The sequence below is a fragment of the Equus caballus genome, chromosome 26 (genome assembly GCF_041296265.1).
Source record: "Equus caballus isolate H_3958 breed thoroughbred chromosome 26, TB-T2T, whole genome shotgun sequence".
Lineage (NCBI taxonomy): Eukaryota > Metazoa > Chordata > Mammalia > Perissodactyla > Equidae > Equus > Equus caballus.
In genome coordinates, this window is record NC_091709.1 from 45277477 (window position 1) to 45302064 (window position 24588).

Consider the following 24588-nt stretch of genomic DNA (forward strand, 5'->3'; position numbering starts at 1 on the left):
AACGAATTAAATTCACATGAGACAGAATAGCAAGAGAAAATTAAACAAAGCTTTATGAGGAACCATGGCCCGGGGTCTTTCTTCCCGAAGGAAGAAAGGACACCGAAGAATTGGGGTGTACAGAGTGGTTATAAACCCCCAAACAGGATATTTCACCTATGATTGAAATGTCCCTCCCACAATAGTCACAAGATTGCCCTGTCAGCACAGCGCTTGATGGACACAGCAGGTAGTGGTCTGCTGTCTCAGAGGGCGCAGCAGGAGGCAAGTCTATCGTCTGGAGCTGGGTGGTCACAGGTGAGCGCAGCAATCAGTTCCCAGCCTAAGGAAAGATGCTTAATCCTTAAAGAAATGCCAATGTTGGGAGGGGGAGGGAAGTCAGTTACAGGAGGTTACCAGACAAGCACAATAAAATGCAGATTTAAGTCCTTGCCTTTGGCATTGATTAAGAGTTTCTAGAGAGAAGGTCATCTCCTTTCTTCTTCCTGGTACAGAGAGGGAGACACCTTTTACAGATAGAGATTTACCTTACAAATGTAAATGTGTCCTAACAAAGGGCAAGTTCCATTCCTCAGATCCTCCTTCCCTGTCCCAGTTTATCCAAAGCAATCAGCCTCAAATAATCCTGATGCCAAAGAGACATATCTTGGGGTGGCCAATTCCAGTCCCCCACAGTATGGTACCTATGAGGTCCTTAGCAAATATCCCTTGAAGAAATGGGTGAGTTTTGGAGAAAAGAAAGTCTGTTCAATAAATGGTGCTGGGAAAACTGGACAGCCACGTGCAAAAGAATGAAAGTAGACCGCTATCTTACACCACACACAAAAATTAACTCAAAATGGATCAAAGACTTGAATCTAAGACCTGAAACTATAAAACTCATAGAAGAAAATATAGGTAATACACTCTTTGACATTAGTCTTAGCAGGATCTTTTCCAATACCATGTCTACTCAGGCAAGGAAAACAAAAGAAAGAATAAACAAACAGCACTTCATCGGACTAAGAGCTTCTGCAAGGCAAAGGAAACCAGGAACGAAACGAAAAGACACCTCACCTGATGAGGATTTTTAGGCTGCTTAATTTTAAAATGGTTTATGATGAGGATTTTAGGCTGGTTACTTTTAAAACTGCAGATGAGAAGCAGGCTCCGAGGACTGGAATTTTGCTTGCCCTTTTGAGACATTTGCGTTTGTGAAGGAAGGGGGGATGACCTTGTAGGGACCTGAAATTGGCCACCCCAGGATATGTCTCTTTGGCATCAGGATTGTTTTGGGCTGATTGCTTTTGATGGGCTGGGACAGGGAAGGAAGCTCTGGGGAATGGAATTTGCCCTTGTTGGGACACATTTACATTTGTAAGGTAAATCTCTACCTGTAAAACGTGCTTCCCTCTCTGTACCAGGAAGAAGAGGAGAGATGACCTTGTCCCTAGAAACTCTTAATGGGGAAGGCAAGAACTTAAGTTGGTTGCTGTCTGGCAATCTCATGTAACTGGTTTAGGGTGGTGGCGTCTAACCTTTCTAACCTTTACTTAATCCGATTTGATTCTTGTCTAAAAGTCATGGGATCACCGAATGACCAGACCCCACCTGCACTGATACCATTTTAACTTTTTTTCATGTTCTTTCCTTTGTCTTGTAAAGAGATGAATCATATACCTATACCTTAAATTTAGCCCTAACCCTCAACTCGGGGCAGCAGCAGGAGCTCTGACTGCCCGTGGGTCCTGTCCCCACACACCAGCTCTGCCTGCCCATGGGTCCTGTCCCCATGCCAGCGGGGGCAGCAGAAGCGGCAGCAGCAGAAGCTCTGACTGCCCATGGGTCCTGTCCCCATGCTACACTATTCTCTAAATAAAAGAGCACTACTGCCAGATCTTGAGAGTCTAAGAAATCTTTCTTTCAACTCCTCGGCTCACCGACCCTGCATCACCACCAACTGAGAGAAAATATTTGCAAATCACGTATCAGACAAGGGGTTAATTTCCAAAATATATAAAGAACTCATACAACTCAACAACAAAAAAATGAACAACCTGATCCAAAAATAGGCAGAGGATATAAACAGACATTCTTCCAAAGAAGACATACAGATGGACAACAGGCACATGAAAAGATGTTCAACATCACTAATCCTCAGAGAAATGCAAATCAAAAGTACACTAAGATACCACCTTACACCTGTCATAATAGTTATAATTAGCAAGATGGGAAATAATAAGTGTTGGTGAGGATATGGAGAAAAAGGAACCCTCGTACTCTGCTGGTGGGAATGCATACTGGTGCAACCACTATAGAAAACAGTACGGAGATTTTTTAAAACATTAAAAATAGAACTACCATATGATCCAGCTATCCCACTACTGGGTATTTATCCAAAGAACATGAAATCAACAATTCAAAGAGATTTATGCACCCCTGTGTCCATTGTAGCATTATTCACAATAGCCAAGATGTGGAAGCAACCCAAGTGCCTGACTGATGGTAGGTTAAAGATGTGGTGTATATATACAATGCAATACTACTCAGCCAGAAAAAGAAGACAAAGTCGTGCCATTTGTGACAACATGGATGGACCTTGAGGATATTATGCTAAGCAAAATAAGCCAGACAAAGACAAATACCATATGATTTCACTCTTACGTGGAAGATAAACACATAAAGAGAACAGATTAGTATTTACCAGTAGGGGAGGGGGGAAGGGGTAAAGGGGCACATGCGTATGGTGAGGAATAAAAACTAGACCATTGGTGGTGAGCACGATGCAGTCTATACAGAAACTGAAATATAATCATGTACACCTGAGATTTATATAATGTTAGAAATCAATATGACCTCAATAAAATAATGTTTTTTAAAAAAAGAAGTAGGTGGGTCTGAGTTGACATCGAGGTCCAGGATGTGTGTCGGTGTGCGTGCCTGAGGTGGGCTCAAAGCTGAGGTCACTGGAAGTAAACTCTACACTTAGATAAGCTAAAAGCCCCTGAAGGGCTGTTTTTTAACCCAAGATAAGGCTCCTTTTCAATGTTCTTTTGCTCCAGGAGTGGCATCACCAATCACCAGCTGCACAAGATTATTTCTTAGGACTTGCGCCCCCATATTGCACACTATTCATCTAATTACTTAACTCCTCTTCTGGATGCTCCCCCTCGCCGTCTCTATGGCCTCTGGCTCAATCCAAACCACAACAATCCCACTGCTTGCTGATCTCCACATCTGCCCTTGTTCCCTGAAGATCCACTTTACACACTAAAGCCAGGGAGATCTTTTCAGAACACAAATCCAATCATTTCATCCCCCTACTTAAAACCAACAGGGGGCTTCTCATTGCTCTCATGACAAAGACCAAATCCCAATGGTGCACTACGAAGCTGCATGTGGTCTGCCTCCCACATACTCTGAAACCTCATTCCCTACCAGGCCTGCTTCATCCTCTGTCTAGCCATGACTGCCCTTCCCCTTCATTGGCACAATGCTCTTACTAACCACAGGGCCTTAGCACATGCTATTCTTTCTGCCTGAAATTTTCTCCCCACCACCCCATCTCTTTACTGTGCCTAGTTAATTCCAATCACCCAATGCATCCCAGTGGAGTCATCACTTAATCAGGGAAGCCTTCCCTGCCTGTCCATTCTTTGCATTCATAGCACCATGGTTATTTGTTTAATGTCTGCCTCCAGACCACAAATGCTAGGAGGGCAAGGACTGACACCTAATTTTGCAGGTCACTATTACCCTAGCCTGCAGCACAATTCCTGGATGAAGTCAGTGCTCAATCAATATTTTCTGAGTAAACAGATGGAACAAAGAATTGACTGTCTTAAAGGAGCCGCCATTTCTACACGAGAGTGAAGTAATAATGACAGGCAGCAGCATAGGAAACTAGGAGAATGCTGACCCAAACCCCACCTCCTCTATGCATTAAGGATGAATTTACACTCAAACTTAAAAGAGGCTGCTGCTGGCAAAGCAGAATGCTTGAGGGAAAGGCAAGCATTCCTTAAAGGCAGTGAGGTAAAGGGGCTTTCGTGGAGGCAGAAGATGGAAGAGAGTTTGTGTATCACAGAGCAAAGGACCCAGAGAGTTGGGAGAGAAGAGTGGAAGAAGGGGCAGAAGCATTGCAGGGGAGTATCAATGGAGGGGTTGACGCTGGGCAGTAACCACAGCGGAAGCGGGAAACCAGTTTCTGAAAACGAGACTGCTATAAACATCATTTCTATTCAATTAACCTAGCTGGCACAGTGAAAGTCCATACTCATGGTCTGGGATGTTTTTCCGACATGCCAGTGGATTTACACAGTTTTTATTCTGGGCAGGAGAGCCATACCAAGCCCACGGAGATTCCAGAGAGCGGCCAGTCATCACCAGGCTCATGAGCAGATTCAACTTCCTTTACGATTGTTGTTTACAGCCTATAAAATGTTATATAACACACATTCTAACAGATACAATTAAATATAATATGCATATTTAAACTGACCTTGAAGTTTCATTGCCTTTATGTTATAGGTGACAACCCTGAAAAATAATTACATTTTTTTAAAAACTCTGTACAGACTAATAAAGACTTAAGAGGAATCATGCATTATATTACAAGAGCTGTTAATGCATGTCTACAAAGATATTGTCTAAGCCACTTTTATCATCATTACTGTTACATATAAGTAAACTGTAAATTTCAGCATTAATATGATGCCTGATATTTTACTAATTTTTTTAGCATATTACCCAAAACCCAGAACTCAAATTTCAGTTCTGTATAATTTGGCTGTTTTTTTTTTTTTTTTTTAATTTCTTAATGTGGCAAGTTAAATTACAACCAGGGTTTCACTTCTCTGAAATTTAGAAAACAATGAGGGCATATTAATCCTTTACAGCTTAGATAAAATGGAGAGCCATTTGGCTTTGTAACATCTCTCTTGTTAATTCCCTCAAAGGAGTTAGCTGTGTTAGTAACTGTATCCGTTATCCATTGCCATAGTAATGCATAACAAACACAAAATTTTGTGGCCTAAAATAATAAGCATTTACTTAGCTCACGATTCTGTGGGTTGACCATTTGGGCTGCTCTCGGTTGGGTGGTTCTTCTGGTGCTGGCTGGCCTTTGCTCCCATGTCTGTGGCCTGCCGCCTGGTTGGAAGAGAAGTAGCTGGTTTGGATGGTCTGGGATGGCTCCTCTCTACTCCATCTGGCCTCTCATCTTGCAAGAGGCTGCTAGGGCTTATCTACGTGACAGACATGACCAAGAGAAAGCCCACAAGACCTCTTGAGGTCCAGGTGTGGAACTAACGCATCGTCACTTCACACACATTCTATTTGCCAAAGCAAATCGTGAGAGCAAGAAGATCCAAGGGGAGTGGGGGAGTAAACCCCTTCCTGAGGAGAGGAGCTGCAACGCCACATTACAAAGAGCCCGAATAAAGGGAGGGGTGGAGAACTGGGGCCACTTTTGCAGTCAAATCTACCACAGCCCATCCTTTGGCCCCAAGTATTCATGTCTCTCCACCAGATAAACACCACTGCTCCCAAGATCTCATCCAATCATCCCAAAAGTCTCATCCAATCTCAGCATCAGGCTCAAGGCCAGGGTCTCATGAGCTACACTAGATTGCATGTGGCTCCTCAGGTGCAGCTCCTCTTGACCCAGAGACCTACAAACCAAAACGAGGAGTTGTCTGCCCCACACACACAACATACAAATGGTGAAGGAGGCAAGGAGAGCCACGGGAAATGCTCCCATTTGACAAGGGGAAGAATGGGAGGCGCACGGCAATCGCCAGCCCGTAGCAATTTTGAAACCCACTGGGAAAATGTTTTCAGGGCTCACAGGAGTAGGAAGTGTTCTTTGATTAGGTGAGTTCCATTTGCTGGGAGCGTCTCCCCAGGCCATATTCCAGCATGACTCTTGCCTCTGCCGTCTGGGATATCCTTCCTCTTCCAGCACCTTCTTGGTCATTTTGAAAATGTTCCCTTTGAGCAACTCTCTTAACCTACTTCCTGCTTAGAGCAAGTTAGGGGACCAGAGGCCTTTCTGCACTTTAAGCTGTCCAGTCCCCTTAGGTCAGCAGGCTGTGCTTCGTGCAATACAACTCCCATAAAAACTTTGAGGGGATGTCAGCATCATGGCTGAATAAGTTATCATCATCACGTCCCCCTACTCATCCACCCAACAACAACAATTCAGCATCCGTCCACGGACAAAAGTGCCTCTGTGAGAGCTGTGGCATCCAGCACCGTACGCCAAGACACCCAGGCAGAGTCTCACCTACCCATGTGTCTGGTAACAGGTCCCAGCTGTGGACCCTGCAAGTGGCTTGTGAACCAGCTCCAGCCCCTCTTGGCCATGGTCCAGAAACCCCTAGAAAACACTGTCTTAGACAATCACCCACGGACACACAGCTTTTGTGGAAGTTTAGGATTCCAGCGGAGAAGTTCCAGCACATCATTGGACCCCAAAATTGCAAGTTTGGATGCTTTGGAGAGGGTAAGAGGAACAGTTTGACTTTACCTGCATCACTCTTTCCTCAAGGAGGCACAGCTCAGAGCCAAGAGAGACATTCTCAGCCCACGATTTCTCCCACGGGGAAAATGAGAGCATGTGAGTGAGCGCCAAGCTTACCCAGCTGTGTGGGGCATTGCCAAAGAGGCTCATTTTTCTCACCCCAACCACAGTACTGAATAGTGAGCTGCATGAATGGGGGGCGGGAAGAGACTGGGAGAGCAGTGGAGTCTTGGAAGAACTCTTGGAAGGCATTAAAGAGATGCAGATCCTTATAACTGCATCACAGATTCCATCAAGATGTCTGCCAATGAGCCACTGGGGATGCCCTGCCTGTGGATCTCAACTGGCCCACAGGCACCCCCTGTGCTCCACATGCCTCAGCCACACACACCCACCCTGTGGCTGTCTTCTTGTGCACATTCCCAATGGTGGTGAAAGCAAGCTTTGGCTGACAGCTACTTAGCAGGCACAGAAAGCTGGCCCAAATCTGCAAGCCAGGGAGAGACAAAAAACTTGAGCTTTAGCACCACATTTGGGAGAACAAAAGAGAGGCTGTCAGCACCCAGCGTGGTGCATTGCAGGATCAAGAGAAGGCGTACAAGTTTAAGACTTCTACCATGAGAAGGAGAAAGGAGAGTGGAGCAGGTTTATCCATAGAAGGTCTGGGATAGCCTCAGAATCCCTAGCAGGGTTGATGGAAGTTATTTCTCTCCTGAAGGCAGTTAGTAAAGATGAAGGAGGTGACTGCTACTTCACCTGCAAAGACAGCAACACAAGACTTCAAGGAACATGAAAAAATCAAGGATCACCACCAAAGGATCACAACAATCTTTTAGTAATGAATCCCCAAGACATGGAGATCTGTGACTTACCTGACAAAGAATTCAAAATAGCTGTTTTAAGGAAGCTCAAAGAGCTACAAGAAAACAAAGAAAGACAGTTCAATCAAATTAGGAAAACAATACATGAACAAAATCAATTTAACAAAGAGAGATCATAAAAAAAGAAGCAAACAAAAATTCTGGGGGTGAAGACTACAGTGAATGAAATGAAAATTGCAATAGAGAGCATCAACAACAGAATGGACCCAGCAGGAGAAAGAATCTGTGAGTTAGAAGAAGGGAAGTTTGAAATATTGCAGTCAGAGAACAAAGAGAGAAGAATGAAAAAGAGTGAAGAAAGCCTATGTGGTCTATGGAATACCAGGAGAAGAAAAATTTGTGAATTATTGGAGGTCCAGGAGGAGAAGACAGGGAGAAGGAGGCAGAAAGCTTATTTAAAGAAATAATGGCTGAGAACTTCCCCAATCACCGGAGAAATTCAGGCATCCAAGTGCATGGAGTTCATAGGTCATCAAACAAACTCAACTTAAAGAGATCCTCTCCAAGACACATTAAAATCAAACTATCAAAAATCAAAGACAACGAGAGAATCTTAAAAACAGCAAGAGAAAAGAAGCTTGTGACTTATAAGCTATCCCTAATATGCAATCAGCAGATTTCTCAGCAGATATCTTACGGGTCAGGACAGAGTGGGACAAAATATTCAAAGTGATGAAAGAAAAAAAATGCCAACCAAGAATGCCCTTCCAACAAAGTTGTCTTTCAGACACGAAGGAGAAATAAAGACTTTCCCAAACGAAGAAAAACTAAGGGAGTATATCCCCACTAGACCAGCCTTGCAAGAAATGCCAAAAGGAGTTCTTCCAGCTGAAATGAAAGGACACTGACTAGTAACATGAAAACATAGGAAAATATAGAACACAAGGGAAAAGGTAAGATTACAGTCAGATTCGGAATACTCTAGTGCTGTGATATGGTGGGGGGTTAATCACTTAACTCTAGCATAAAGGTTAAAGGACAAGAGTACTAAAAATATCTGTAGCTATAGCAATTTGTTAATAAATATACAATATAAAAAGAGGTAAATTGTGACATCAAAAACATAAAGGGGAGGGAGTAAAAGAGCACAGTTTTTGTATGCAATAGAAGTTAAGTTGTAATCAGCATAAAACAGACTCTTACATCTATATGAAGTGTTACGTAAGCCTCACGGTAACCACAAAGCAAAACCTACAGCAGATCCACAAAAGAGAAAGAGAAAGGAATCAGAAGATAGCAGTAAGGAGAACCGCCAGTTCACAAAGGAAGGGAGCAAGAGAGGAAGAAACCAGGGAACTACAAGACAGACAGAAAACAATAAGATGGCGTTAGTGGAAACAGAGTAGATGCTGGTTGCCTGGGACGGGGGGTGGAAGGCAGGGCTGGTGGAGATGAGTGAAACTGGTCAAAGGGTACCAACTTCCAGTTGTAAGATGAATAAGTTCCGGTGTAATGTCCAACATGGTGACCATAGTTAACAACACTTTATTGTATATTTGAAAGTTGCTAAGAGAATAGAGCTTAAAAGTTCTCACCACACACACACACACAAATTGTACCTACGTGAGGTGACAGACGTGTTAACTAACCTTATTGTGGTAACCGTTTCACAATATATACATATATCAAATCATTACATCATACACCTTACACTTACACAATGTTATACATCAATTATATCTTAATAAAACTGGAGGGAAAAGTTTCCTTAAAAAATAAATAAAATCTCTTGTAATCTCCCGTTTGATGTGGTTTTGACATACGTTATCAGTTGAATTGTGTTTCGCCCCAAAAAAGATAAGTTGAAATCCTAAACCTCAGTACCTCAGAATGTGACCTTATTTGGAGACAGGGTCTTTACAGAGGTACTTGAGTTAAGATGATGTCATTAGAGTGTGCTGTAATCCCATATGACAGGAGTCCTTATAAAAAGGGGACATGTAGACACAGAGACAGACACACACAGAAGGAAGACAACGTGAAGACACACAGGGAGAATGCCTTATAAAGACAGGCAGAGATTGGACTGACTCAGCTACAAACCAACGAACGCCAAGGATTGCCGGCCACCACCAGAAGCTAGGAAGTTGGTCCATCCAGAACGACTTAGAGCAAGGTTATATTTGCAAGATTCATGTATGTGAGATCTTGCTGGACAAACCAATTGGTCATTTCAGTGTGGAGAAAAATAGAATTTCTAGTAGTATTATTGGAATATACATCTTTTCCATCAAAAAGGGGGCAACTACCCAGGGGCTGGCCCCACGGCCAAGTGGTTAAAGTTCTGTGTGCTCCGCTTCAGCAGCCTGGGGTTTGTGGGTTCAGATCCCGGGGATGGACCTACTTCACTCATCAGCCATGCTGTGGAGGCATCCCACGTACAAAACAGAGGAAGATTGGCACAGACGTTAGCTCAGGCCTAATCTTCCTCAAGCAAAAAAAAAAAAAAAAAAAAGAGGAGGATTGGCTACGGATGTTAGCTCAGCATGAATCTTCCTCACCAAAAAAAAAAAAGTGGGCCTCTAAAACTATCATGTAGCTTTCGGGCACCAAATGAAACAAAACATTTGTGGTGTTTTTTACTCATCAAAATGTATTATGAACTATTTCATAATATATATTAAAAAATACACAAGTAAGACAGCAACCACTTGCATACCCACAACACACCTGAAGAAATAACCATTAATGACAGAGCTGAAGCCCAAGGCTCCCTTCCTCATGGCCCTCACCCAAGTCCCCCACCCCCTCCAGAGGGAGCCACTGTCCTGCTTTTTTGAGTGGCTTGTCCTTCTTGTTAATGAGCAGGAGACTATGTGTTCTGGAGACCAAAGCTTTATGGGTTAAATGATTTCCCAGTTTGTGGCTTTTTATAGTGCCTTTTGCTAAACAGAAATTTTAATGTCTATGTAGTTAAATAGCTTGGAATGTCCCAGGCCACAGGAAGTGTGTGTTTTACCCCCAAACTCAAGAGAGAATAGGCCTTGAGACATTTTTTCGACACCCAGTGTGCAGGCTGAGGTAGACACATTTCCTGTGGCCTTCCTTTGCCAGCAAGTGGCTTTGCCCAGGTCCCCCCGTCACTGAAGGGCAGCTCTGCTAGGGCATCCTCTGGTGCTCTCCAGCTCCCTTGCCAGTGCTCATGGTCCGAAGTTTTGTCTCCCATTCTCCTGACGTCAGTTCAACCAAGGCTTTGGCTCACTGAGATCAGCAAGTGCTCCCAGGGCAGACGTGGCTTCTTGTGGTTTTTTGCTTCTCTGTTTTTGGTCCCCAGGGACACGCACTTCCTGTGGTCCAGGACATTCCAAACTATGAAACAAATGACCACACTAGACCAAGGCAGGCAGCACTCAGCAGTGCCTGGCAGACCCAAAACCAAATCCACACATGAGGAATGCACCCTCAGCCCAAGCCTTAGGAATTCCCAGAGATAAGAGCCCAGAATAAGTGAGCTTCAAGTACAACACTACACAGCCCACACGAGAGAAGCAATCATGGACCAGAGTCAGCGGTGACAACAGAAGACAGAACTGGACCTGTGCACAGAACTGGTCACTTGAAATGATGCGTGCAGTATTCTACCCAGCATTGCCACATGTTGAGTAACCCAAGGGTTTTCCATGATATCTAGTGGCCAAATATTGCCAGAAAGAGGTGACTACATGCGTTTTAAAACACAGTTTTAGGTACATCTAACTTCACTTTAACTTTCCTTATTTCCTTATTTTCTTTTAACAAAAAAACCTTTTAAATTTACTTTTCCTGTCTGCTGAGCTACCTGCTTTTATTCTCTTTTACTAAAAAGAAAATTATCTTACTAACTTACTAAGGCAAACTCTGTATGATCACCCTAAACAATATTTTTAAACCACAGTATTACTGAAAGCTTTAAAAAAAAAAAATCTTAATTTAAAACACATAATTCGGGGCCAGCCCAGTGGCGCAGCGGTTAAGTTCGCACGTTCTCATTCTCAGTGGCTCTGGGTTCACCGGTTCGGATCCCGGGTGTGGACATGGCACCACTCGGCTAAGCCATACTGTGGTGGGCATCCCACGTATAAAGTAGAGGAAGATGCGTATGAATGTTACCTCAGGGCCAGTCTTCCTCAGCAAAAAGAGGAGGACTGGCAGTAGTTAGCTCAGGGCTAACCTCTCTTAAAACAAAACAAAACAAAACAACCCACATAATTCACTTTTATTAATTTACATGGGATAATGGAATAACACATTTCCTCTGGGGCTTAAAAAGAATGCATGCATTAGACAAGAATGCAGAGCTAGGGCATGGGTGCAGAGGGTGTGATATTTGAGTATTTTAATTTTCCTCTTTGGCCCAAACACTTTTGAGTTCAGGGTTTGGATCCAAGGGATGCTCCAGTTATCTTGTTATCTTAAAAAGAAATCTAATTCATCCCTACGAGACATAACAGGGAGTTTCTAGTAGTTTAGATAGAATTTTATGTGATTAATAAAGGCATATAGACAAACATAAGTTTTTGAGGCTTTCTCTAAAAATGCTGGGTCAGTACTTGCTAGAGCTCCGGGCAGAGGTGATGGGTGCCCGAAGAAGACCCGAGAAGAGAAGGAACGATCGGAGGAACAACTCCTGCTGTCAGCAAAGACTAGTATATGGTTTCCCAGCTGACTGATAACTAAGTACACCTGCTCCGCGGTTACGTCTAAGTTTGGGGGGAATCTTTGCACTGCCAGCTGTAAACAGGTAAAACAAAGGTTGGATTTCTGACCCGCCTAGCTCTGGTACTGCTGTTGTCATAGGCCAAAAGCGCGTCCACGGTCCCGCCTGAGGTCGCGCTGCAGGACGGGCAGTGAACAGTGGTGACCCCGCGGATCGCAGGCTGGGGCTTGACCTGACGCCCCACGGTGGCCATGGCGGGAGGTGGGCACGTGCGCCGACCGGACACAATGTGCCGAGGGGCTTCAAGCCCGCCGAACAGAGAACTCTGCGCTCGAATCTGAAGTCTGCCCACGCGGGGAGGGGACACAGGCAGACAATGCCTGGAGACACGCAGCCCAACGACCACTTTGACGTCCCTGCCGCCACACTGCCTGTCCCCCGCAGGGTCCGTATAGACCAACCCGCCTGTGATTGGCAGCGCCACCAGGGGGCGTGGTCTCGAAGTGGGCGTGGAGCCGGGGCGGCCGGGGTGCGCGCGCAGGCCCAGGGCTCTGCCCGCCCCTGCCCTGCCTGTGATTGGTGTATTTGGCCAAGGGGGCGGGGACGGGGGCGTGCCGTGGTGGTGACGCGCGCTCAGCTGCCGCTTCCCCGCCCCGCCTCTATCCCTGCCTGTGATTGGTGCCCTCGTCCCAGGGGGCAGGACCTCAGGGGGCGGTGCGCGCGCGGTGGTCACGTCAGTCCGGGCGCGACCTCCGCCGCGCCCGGCCCGTCGCCCGGCGCGCCCCCGAGTCACCGTCATGGCCGCCTCCCTTCTGCTGCGGCAAGGACGAGCCCGGGCGCTGAAGGTAAAGGGGGCCGGGCCGGCGGCCGGGAGCCCGTGTAGGGTTGGGGCGAGGGGCGCGGCCCTGACGGCCACCTCCGGCCGTTCTGGTGGGTGCTGACCCCGCGTAGGGCCGGGACAGGCTGGCCGGGCGAGCCCAGGGTCCTTGGGGCGGGAGGCGGCGAGCGGACCCCGGTCGGGCCCCAGCTGGTCCCGGACCTCCTGGGGAGCCTCCGGTGTGCGGTGCCGTCGTGCGCCGTCCGTGCCGTTGCGGACAGCGTCTTTCCTTCCTCCTTAACCAGGAGAGGATGTGAGGCGGCGTCCAGGTTCCTGCTTGACCCCGGTGCCTTATTTCGCAGCGCTGAAAAGGCAGCTTACAGTACCTCGTCTATGAAAAGAGAGAGAGAAGGGCTTTCTTTCTCCGTGTGTAAAAACTAAGGCTTCACTGTATTTAAAATTAAAAATGGCCCTTATTACAAAAGCACTAACTATTCATTGCAAAGCAGTTAAGAACGCCTGGGGGAAAATCTATTGTTAGAGCCCATTGTTTACTCCTTGAACTGTCTAGTTCCAAACGACTTTCTCAGCTTTCCTGTGTACATCTATGCACCTACTTGCAGTCATAAACGTGAAAAATAAATTTTCGCCTTCATATGTGTACTGTAGGCGCCTCCATTCTATGTCCAGCATCTAGAACAGGGCCCAGCACATAGTAGGCCGTAGTAAATGTATGCTGAGTAAATGAGCACATCTAGAGCAGGGCCCAGCACATAGTAGGCGGTAGTAAATATATGCTGAGTAAATGAACACATCTAGAGCAGAGCCCAGCACATAGTAGGCGGTAGTAAATATATGCTGAGTAAATGAACACATCTAGAGCAGGGCCCAGCGCTAGTAGGCCATAGTAAATAGATGCTGAGTGAGTTAACACTTTATAAAATGTTTGCCGTTTGTGATCCAATGTAAACACTGTTGAAGCAATTATTATTCATCTACATCATTTTTAATGGACAGATAGTATTTATTTTGCTTTACTTTCTAAGTCTAGGAGAACATTTTACAAAAAGAATCATAGTATTTTTTAGGTTAATAGGTAATTGGAGACTACAAAGTATACACAGGAGGAAGTCTGGTTGGAGAAGTAGTCAAATGTTAATAGTGATTCTCCTTGAATTCGAGAGTTTTTTTCTTCTTGCAGCTTTTTTGTATTTTCCAAAATTTCCATAATACGCGTATATTATGAAAATTGTAGTAAGCTCCAGAAATATGCCAAATGAATGCACAGCAAAGCATTCATTTTTAGTAATAATACATAGTATTCATATGAAGTAATAGCTATTATAAATGGCTTTGCTCTAAAATATCCGTGTTTGTTCATTCTTTTGTCAGACTATATTCCTAGAGGCACGAGTGTTTCGAGGACTTGCTTCTACCGTTTCTCTCTCTGCAGAATCAGGAAAGAGTGAAAAAGGACAGCCACCAAATCTCAAGAAGCAAAGTCCACCAAAAAGTAAGATTTTAGTGGTAGTCATAAGGGAACGAGAACACAAAACAAATAAGGCAGGCAGCTTTCCAAGGATGAAAAGAAGTCTTACTACCTACCTAATTTCTGGTTCTTCCTTTCCAGCAGTGTCCCAATTGTAATCAAACATAAGGTCTGTCACAGATTCCAGACCACACACGTCAGTAACATAGCAGTCCTTGGCTCAGCATTTGGCTCTGAACTGGTTCTGTCTGTCTTTTCTAAATGCCAAGCTCTAGCGTGTAGCACCATGGTGCAGAGTATGAAGACTCTGTGGCAGTTAGGTGGCCCTAATACAGTCCCATACTCCTGGGAGGGAGTCAGGAGCCCCACCTTGCTTTTCTGCCCCGACTGTGACTTTTTTCAGTGTCTTTGGTTCTTTCTCATCTGTGGTTTCCCAGGCTCCGCTGGGCTCCAGTCCAGGGTTTCGGGCGTCGTTTTATGACTGTGGAGAGGGAGTAAGAGCAGGCAGTGTTTTCCATTATGACTCACTTTGATGAAGCATGATGTCTGATGCCTTTCCAGCTCTTTCCACAGTCATTTTGACTTTTATCACCAGTTTTTACTTTATTTTTCCCTCTGAATACCAATTAGTATATCCTCATGGAAGGAAAATAGACAATGCAAGTATATTTTAAATACTTCTGGGAATTTTATGTGCTACTCCCAGCTCATTAATAATTTATTTTAATACAGGTCCCTTGCCTTTAGTCTTACTTGATGAAACCTTAGTTAACTCTAAAAAAAAATAAGTACAGTCTCTTTGCAAATCTCTAATCTTCATATGATAATTTGAGTTTGTCTTATTTTCTCCAAAACACCATTTCCTCAGTTTGGATGTTTGAAAGTGTTTAGATTGTTTTGTTTTTCCCCTCTGTGGTCCACACACAAACATCGGTAGGTTATAAATACTGGCATTTTGTTGAGAGTGCCAGTCTGCCACGGCCTTTCACACTCTCTTGGTCTCGGCTGAGGAAACACCTTCCTGGTGGCGTCTGCAGCCCCATCAACAGGAGGCCTGAATTCAGCAGGAGGATTATTTAATTCTGTCCTATACCTCCTCATTTTTAAGTCCAGTGTTCTTTTCTTTTCCTAATCCATAAATTTTTGAATAGTTATCCTAAACTTGAAGACTTTCTTTTTTTAACATAACCACAATAGCATTGTCACACCGAAAATGTGTTAACAAGAATGTCAGTTAAATTCTGTATTGTGCTTGGCATGTTTTTTACATTCTTTTAATGTTTACCGATGAATGATTAGTTGAATTTCATTACTTAATATTATCTTTGCCCTTGGTGAATTGTACTCTTATATCTGCAATATTATTTCGTGGGTTTATGAAATTGGATTAATGGATTTTAAAATACCATGGCAAAGCCAAAGATCCCCCCCACCCCCCACCCTTTAGAAACATGCTTCTGTGTGTGAGTGGAAACGGGTGCTTCATCTCGTGACAGTGTTGGGTGCAGTCATGAGACTGGAGCACTGAGCTGGGAGCTGGCCTTGGGCTCGTACAGCTTCTGCCTCTGGACGTGGTGGATGCCGCACGCCTCATCCTCGATTCCTGGGTGCCTGAGTGGGATCAGCGTGCCAGCCTCATTGGGTCGATGTGAGACATGATGATCAGGGTGGTAGATGTCTGTGCTGGGTGAATCAAGAGTGCTTTCAGGTGGGAGGGTGGCTTTCAGGACTACACCGTCTTTAATGCACATTCTGCTTGTATCTCGTGATTTAAAAATTGATAATCCCCATATGAAGAAAAAGAAGTGATGCTTCTAAATCCACGTGTGCAGGCCTCTTGTTTCCCCCGCAGTGTCAGTGCTTGGTGGGTGTAAGATTCAGAAATGTTCTCCGCCCGCCAGTGGCACGTGCCAGGTGAAGCCCCTGTCAGTTGTGGGTGGCTTTGGAAGCTCTAATGGAAGTTTCCTGCATGCAGACGGGGGCCCCTAAGCACTCACGCTTGGGGTCTCATCTCTAGTCAAAGTCTGCCCCCGAGGCAGGCCCCCGGGGTCACAGAACACGTTCTGCCTTATTCTGTCTGGGGCTCCAGCTTTTCGTAGCACTCGCGTCCTTCCTGAGGAGAGCCGTCCGCACAGCTGTCAGAATCCGGGGTCTCCTTGTAGCTGACCCCTCCTGCAGACCCCTTGGCTCTCCAGCTCTCGTGTTCCTTTGAGTCCAGTCACTAGGCTGAATTTTGCAACAGTCAGTAATAAATCATTGACTGAATAACTCCTGTGTCACTTTTTAAAGAATGTCAGGAAGCCAAAATTATCCATTTCAAATCCTTAATTCAGTTTGAAAAGTGAAGAATCTCTGGAAATAGGGATTTGGTGTATTTAATTGTAACCAGCATGCCAGGCACTGTTCTGAGCGCTCCACATATTATCTCAGCTGGTCCTCATAACCCCATGAGTAGATACTATCAGGACCCCATGTTATAGACGAGAAGAGGAGGTGAAAAGAGACGTGAACTGAGGCGGGTCACACAGTTGTCGGTGGTGGAGCCTGGATTTGAACCCAGGCAAGCAGTCGCCACTGGCTATTTTTAATCACTGTGCTGTCTCGCCTCTGAAAAATCTCAGTTCTTGTGTATTCATTTAAAAAAGAGAAACCAACTTTTTATAGTCAAACTCATGTAAAAAAATAGTTTTAATTACCATATAAAATGTGAATAACTGTTCTTTCATGTCGTGTTGAAGTGCATCTTTGTTTCTGAAATTACTTTTCTAACCCATTGACAAGATATGGAAGTATTTTAAGGTGGCTAATCCATTTCAAACACCCTAGTCATTTTTGTTTTTTATAGGAGGACCACCAAAAACTTGAGGGTCATGCCCTCACTTTTCAACCAAGCAGAAAAGAGATTCAGGAAATGTAAGTTCCATTTTGAGAGGAGCTAGAGAAGCCATAAGGAGAACTCTCTGTGCTGTCACTGGTGTTAGTGCAGAGGCCGGTACAGTCTCCGAGACATTGGCAACAGTCCCTAAAAGTCCCTGCATTGTGCTGAGTTGCATTCCACGGCCAGCCTTATTTAGGTAGCTTTGTGTTTTATTGTTTTTATCTTTCAAGGAAAGTCACTGCCAAACTAAAACGTTTTCAGAGTATGGGGGCGTCCTGCCTCTAGACAAACGTAAGAGATTCATGAACACACAGGTGAAGTCATACTTGTGTTCAGAGTGAGGGCCGTTGCTCCTCTGCATTGTGGTGCTGTCTTCCGGGTGACAGGCAGCGGTCTGCACTACTGAAGGCAGATTGGTGTGCAGAGTGGCACCTCGGTACAGCAGCGACTGGGGGTGACTGCCGATCATCGTGGCCAGCTTCCTTCTGAGTCATGAGGAAGACGCTGGGCCGGTGCTGCAGCAGGCCAGAAATGGGCTCTTGATAACGAGCAAAAAGCATTCCTATAGTGTCCGTTGGCCGTTGGCCTTTCCATGGAGTTCTCCCATGACTTAGCATGAAGAAAAGAAACTTAAAGCATTCTCATCTTGTATAATAGAAGTTTCCTTTTCAAACAAAATGTCTAAATTATATCATTGTTAATCCCATTTGAAATTTTCTTTCCATTTTCAGTAGGTGATAAATCAACCTATAATGTAGTTTTAATAACTTACACCTTAGAAAATCTCCATCACATACTTTGGGAGATTTAGGCATTACAGTTTTTCTATTCAAAGCAGCCTATCTAAGATAGGGCTTATTTTAAGTTAATTTTTCATACTTAGAAAATTAATGCTCAGCATACAGGTGGATTAATGATACAGGTGAGCAGGCTAGCAGGGTTTGGAGGCCGGCATCTCTTATACATTGCCATTAGGAATGTCTGAGCTGTACCATCTAGAGAGACAGAGAGAGAGAGAGAGAAAAAGGGAGCGTTCAACTGCGTGTGCATGCCTTTGCCTTATTTTTGTGTTTGACACAATCTTGGAGCTCTTTGTGAGTCCCGAGAGTTCCCTGCCTCAGCACCTGCTCTGGACAGTCAGAATGTAGATTCTGGGCCAGCGTGTTGCCACGGAGTCACACATGCCGTGGAGGAGGTAGTGATGATGGAGGTGCAGGTGCTGGTTTCAAACAGTCACCCACTGCTTTAGATGTTCAGTCATTTTCTTTTACACTGACCGTTAACCTCTCTTTGCCCCATTTCTGATTTTTAGTTGTTCCTCAGTTTTTTTTGATCATTTTCTATTATTCTGTTCCTGAACTCAGAAAGCAATTAAAAACCTCTTTGGGGCTGGCCAGGTGGTGCAGCAGTTAAGTTCTCAAGTTCTCACGTTCTGCTTCAGTGGCACAGGGTTCGCCAGTTCGGATCCTGTGTGTGGACCCTCGTACGGCTTGTCAAGCCATTCCATGGCAGGTGTCGCACATATAAAGTAGAGGAAGATTGCCATGGATGTTAGCTCGGGACCAGTCTTCCTCAGCAAAAAGAGGATGATTGGCAGCAGATGTTAGCTCAGGGCTAATCTTCCTCAAAAACAAAACAAAACAAAAAACAGACAAAAACCTCTTTGGATACTGGTAAGCTAGGAAAGTTAGGACTATATTTTTTCCACTTTAGAGAAGTAGGATTGAGGTATTTTTAGTAGAAAATAGACTCCTAGACTTGAAAATAAAGACTAGATTTAGAGTATGCCCATCTGTGATTTTTTTAAAAATTTTGCTTTACATTTGAAAAGTAATTGTAATTTATAAAACTTGTATATTTTCCTTCTGATCTGTATGGTTAGAAAAGATTTACCACCTGAAAAAAATGGAATGAAATCAGCTCTAATCAGTGTATTATATGTGATTTCATTTTTCTCATAATTGATTCTATAAAATGTAAGACTTTTATATTAGCACTTATTTTTTACAGTTTAAAACCTGTTGTTTCCAGTGACATATATGATATCAAATTACTTTAGACTTCTTTAGTCTTGTAATACTTTCATTTTCCTTGGCTGAAGAAATCCCCAGATGACTTGTGGTTTTGAAGGACTTTCTCTCTCTTAGGGGCAGCTTCATTTGAACGACGTGAGACATGACCCCCTCCTCCGACCCCCTACTCTTAAACACACGTATGTGCATACCCAAACCCAAACCAGGCTCATCACTACTTTGTACAGAAAGTTCAAGTTCATACAGTATGGATAACTTTTTTAATATTTGAAAAGCATCAGGTTTTTAGAGCCTTAAGAAATTATACATTTGTAAAACTTCAATAATTATCATCAAAGAAGCTCTCATTGTGAAAAACGGAGGCGTTTGTTACTTCTGTTGGTAAAAATCCCCATTTTTTAAATTTTCAGCTACAAAGGGAAACATCTACGTTTCTTGCTGCTCTCTCTCCCCTGTGGCTTGGCCTTCACTGAAGTGGGCGTCCATGGAGTGTTTCTTAGGATAATTGTCTTGAAGATATTATAAATAACAGATTGATGTGTCATGAAATGTCTGTGACTTTGATGAATTTAGATTGTAACTAAATATTAAAATCTTAAATATTCCTCTTTATGCCGTTTCCTAGATGTAGTGGAACCAAAGGAGAGGGGCAGGCTACTAGCCACCCCAGCAGCAGCTGAACTGTCTCACAGCCTGTCTTCACCCCGTTCTTACCCGTCAGTTGCGAGTGAAGGTGGGATGGTAGCTAGCCCTAAGCCCGATGACCACAGGCTATTCACAGATGAAGGGGTTCCCAAGCGTTTGTCAAGAAAGACTTTGGTAGAGTTTCCTCAGAAAGTTCCATCTCCATTCAGAAAACAGGGTTCTGATCCAGAAGCTCTTCAGCAGAGCAGGAGAGGGACGGATGACTCATCTTCATCCTCGTCCAGCTCCTCTGATTCAGAGTCAGACGAGGAGGGTGACAGCTCAGGAGCTGATCCTCAGGTGACGAGCAAAGGCAAAGGCAGGTTCCCAAAACCAGAGGGCTCCCATTCCTTTGACAGCAGAGCCCCCAAAACTGCAATGTCAACAAAAGAGAAGGCCCGGTCACAGCAGCCACCTCCTGACCTCACCTCTCCAGAGAGGCCCCATCAGGCAAAGAAGAAAGGGACCACTGCAAAGCTGTTAGAGGACAGAAATGGTGCTGGACCAAAACCAGCAGTGCCCAAGTCACAAGTAGCTGGAGAGTTTATGAAGCAAAACGTGAAGGAGAAACAACTGCAGAAAGTATTCAGATCGAATGAAATAGAAAAAGAAAGGCAAAAGCCATTTGAAGTTAAAAAAATCTTATCTGACCATACAAAATCAGGATTATCCACACAACCGAATGGTGGCCCAGCGCCCACTCAACTGACAGAAGAAACCACAGCAGGAAGACAGCTGCGAGCAACCGCGCCTGAGGCCAGAGAAGGAGGTTTGGAAAAACAAGTACCAGACCCTGATGGGGAGAGGGCTTTTCCCCTGTTCAAAAAAGAAGATCTGGGGAAGCAGGTAATAGGAACAGTGAAGGCCAAAGAAGAGATTTTGGAAGATCAGGTACCAATAAAAAATTTGAAGCCAGTTCCTGTTCATAAGAAAGACGTTTTCGATGAAAAGACAGCAGTACTGAAGCTTGAGGAAAAGGGCGAAATCATCGAAGACTCGGCAACCCAACTGGGAGACCAGGACGACACACAGGGTATACTGTGGTTGAGAACTCCTTGTCCTTTGGGGGCGGTTAGAGTCTGAAGAACTGTGTGATAGAAAGAAGTCTCACAGTCAGATTCTCTAGTAGAAATAGGGCCTAAACACTGTCTCAGATGAGCAGAGGAGGGTGTCTGAAGTGTGAATCATACACACCTTATGTACAGAACCCCTAAAACATTTCAGATTTATTTCGAAATGAAAGAGTATGCCCTTGGCACTCTTGCCTGCTCTTTAACCAATATAATTTTGAAAACTGGCAGTTTAACATCATCACCCTTAACTTTTGAGAGTGTCCAAGTGTTCATGAACTTACAGAGCATTTCACTGAGTAAACGGCGTCCTAGTTGACTCCCATACTGAAGAGCGATAGTGACACTCAGTATTATGGTCTTTGGGTGGGCGAAACAGCTGGTTGCATCTAGCATCCTCAGGCCTAAGGGAGAACCCCGCATGTTAGGAATTAAAGCGGTAAGTGACACGAAGGCAGCCATGGACGGCATAAGTTGTCTTCTCGCTGGACAGTGCTTCCTTCTCTGATTTACCTGAAAAACACAATGAGCTGCTTTATTTTTCTATATTGAATTTATATGAAGGGTTTTTTTGCTCCCATACATTTTTAAAGGGAACTTGTTCTTCCTGTTACCGTTTTCTCGTGCATCGACCTTTACAAAATATAATGTGCTTTAGGTGGGTCATGGCAAAACGGTACAGGAGGTCTCCAGTTTTAGAATCTGTGGCTCTTTGGGACATCTTTAAAATGCATTGCTAACCAGCCCAGCTCCTTCCTGTTTGCTCTTTCTTCCTTTCAAAACCTCCTTGCCTAATTTACATTACCTGGTGATTATTGTCATCGGTTGCATTATGTTGACAGAATTTATGTGTTTTCTTCTGTCTCCATTTTCTCCCTCTTTCATTAATATGCAATGTGCCAGCGCTTGCCAGACTTCTCAAGACGTCAAGAATTGCATTTCCTGATGCTACTGTTTTAGTCATTCTGCTGTAAATTGGAGAGGAATGCCAGAACCTTCAGGATAAAAACACAGAGAATTTGGGGTTTTCAGATGTCAAGCCTTTTTGAGAAAAATTTGCTTCTAATTTTTCATGGATGTATTATTTTTCCAATATTCTCTCTGCCCTTTGGAGGCTAAAGACGCTGCCCAGGAGTGCAGCCCAGGAGTGCAGCCCCCGTTGCAGGGGCTGTGTCTGTGCAGGGTGGACGGGTGCCACTGCGTAGTCCTCACCGCAGCTGCCCGGCGCCGTGCCTTCCAGGTGGGGTGGTTTCAATAAGGTTTGCTAAGCCCACTTTCCCCTCAGTGACCGCCTTCCCTGTGTGGGCTATATTAATGCGTTCCGCTTTGAAGATGTCCCTACACCACATCGAGGGTACTCACCAGGATTGGAAAGATGTCAGCTCTTTAAATGAGACATCATTTTTGTTAATACAACTAAAAAGTTGAAAAACAAAGCTTTTGGTATGAATTCAAATAGTGGGAAAAATGTATTTAAGGTATTTATGTGCAGCCTGAGTAGAAGCTGAGAGAGCCCCGTGACACAAGTTTGGGGTCAGTAAGGACTTCACCCAAACCTTGGCCTTCATCCCACGCAAGCTTCATTTTTGCCGTCATTCTATGTTGCGCGTCGTGTTGCGGGAGAGCAGTATTTCTTTTGCTTCAAACACACACTTTTAGTTTCAAGATTACCCAATGTGTAGATGTATGGATTTTAATTCTTTTTTCCACTTAAATCTAAGTTAGTATTTTTTAGTTTATAAGTCTAAAGTATACCAACAACTTTTTCCAAAAAAAGTTAAAACAACAAAAACTACACATCTCATTTCCAGTTCCCCTTAACTGTGTTATTATTAAAACAGTTGGAGTTATCGAATTTTCTTGTATTTAGAGACTTAGAAAGCTCACTTAGTTTCTCCTTTAGAAAATTTTCTTTAAATAGCTTGTTTCTATTATAGACAGATTTCTAGTAGATCTAATTTTTTTCCTGCAGCTTTAAGTGACCTGGAAGTCCCTCCGTAATTGTTCTAGGCATTTGCAAAATTTTGAGAAGTCCAGGGCCTAGAAGTATACAAAGTAAGATGTTAAGACGCATTGTAGTAACTATTCTATTTCTTACATCTTTAAGGCTACATGTGTTAGGATAAATTTTCAGCTAATTCCTTTCTTTTGCTTATGAAAATCCTGTTGCTTTCCTGGGCTTTTCTTTTCTAATTAGACATTTAGTCATACAAGTAGGTTGATGAGGCATGCTTGGTGTGTAAGAGTCTGTGTGTGAGCCGGCTCGTTGTAAAGCGCCTTCCGCGGACATTCTCACGAGCTGTGTTGTTTCCTCAGAGCCTGCGCAGGCTGCCGTGCCCACCGAGCCATGCGACAATACCACCTACAAGAACCTCCAGCATCATGACTACAACACGTTCACCTTCTTAGACCTGAACCTGGAACTCTCAAAGTTCAGGATGCCTCAGCCCTCTTCAGGACGGGAGTCACCTCGACACTGAGAGCCCGGTTGAAAGATGGACCTGCCGTTGTCTCTGCTGCATTCTTGCCTGCAAAAATAAAGTCCGCTCAACAGTCCTGGGGCCTGGCGTGTGTCATTACACCTCTTAGACCTACAGGGGATTAGCACCACTGCTGCTTAGTACTTATTCAGGGGTATTTAGAAACCCCTCTGTGCAAGGACTTTCCCCCAATTATAAAGTCAGGGCTCCCTGGACACGGCCATCCACTTTGAGGACTGGCTCCCTGCAGCGTGGCTCTGTGAGCCCCTGGTCAGTCCAGCGCTAACCTGCCTTTCCAGCCAGGGTTGATGAATGTGATGGTGCCTTCTCATTTCATGCATCTCGGTCTTGGTAAAGCAGAAGTAGGAGTTTTACGAATTTTGACTACTGCACTGCAGAGATTAGGATATTCTAGCATTTTATCATGAGAGAAGGAACAGAGTCTTTGCCCACTTGCACTGGGTATTTGATGGAGCCTTGGGGGAGTTTGCAGTGGGGCATCAGGGAGAGGTGGGCGTGGTGTCTGGTCCGGTAGCAGCTTTGCTCACGTGGCTGAACGCTGATTTAGCTCCGATGGCTTCTGGGTTGGCCAGTAACCTTCCCTCACCTGTGACGACCTTACTCACACGGCTGAGGGTGTGAGCCGCACAGGCAGGCTCCATCTGAGTCCACGCATCAGGCATCCTGATGGGATGAAATCAATGATCTGCTCTGAGAAAGGAACAAAACTGGGTGAGATTATTGCCGACTCCGAGAGCTGAGGTGAAAGACCACATCCATTCGCGAGGGCGGCGTGTCCCAGCCTGAGGTGGTGTCCATCTGTGCGCAGACGTGCCGTGCTCGCCTTTGCTTCGTTCTCACGGTTCCCTTCTCGTCCAGCGCCCAGACTCCAGGGCTTTGCTTCATCCTGTCTGAGTTCTGGTCCTTGGCCTCCAGTCAGCTTACGGCAGACAGTACAGTGTACCTAAGTGATGATTCATTTCTATAATCCTACATTTCTTCAAGTTAATCCAGGAAGAATACCAAAATTGAAAACTAGTGTTGTGATCATCTGCCTCAGATTTTGTTACCACCCAAGAGGCTTAGCAACTCAGCAAGATTCTTCTAGCCACATTTTT

General features: G+C 44.6%; 1 protein-coding gene across 2 annotated transcripts; it reads left to right on the top strand.

Annotated features, from left to right (window-relative positions):
• The first annotated feature begins 12192 nt into the window (after positions 1 to 12192).
• On the top strand, positions 12193 to 23546 carry NDUFV3 (NADH:ubiquinone oxidoreductase subunit V3). 2 transcript variants are annotated; one of them, XM_005606169.4, is made up of 4 exons: positions 12193 to 12864; positions 14229 to 14349; positions 19862 to 20953; positions 23307 to 23546. In XM_005606169.4, exons 1-4 carry the CDS (start codon positions 12817 to 12819, stop codon positions 23468 to 23470), a joined length of 1425 nt encoding a protein of 474 aa, XP_005606226.1. In that variant the 5' UTR covers positions 12193 to 12816; the 3' UTR covers positions 23471 to 23546. The 2 variants fall into 2 exon arrangements, with proteins under 2 accessions (XP_005606226.1, XP_003364253.1); XM_003364205.5 differs by lacking the exon at positions 19862 to 20953 and having other exon boundaries at positions 12686 to 12864.
• Positions 23547 to 24588: the final 1042 nt, after the last annotated feature.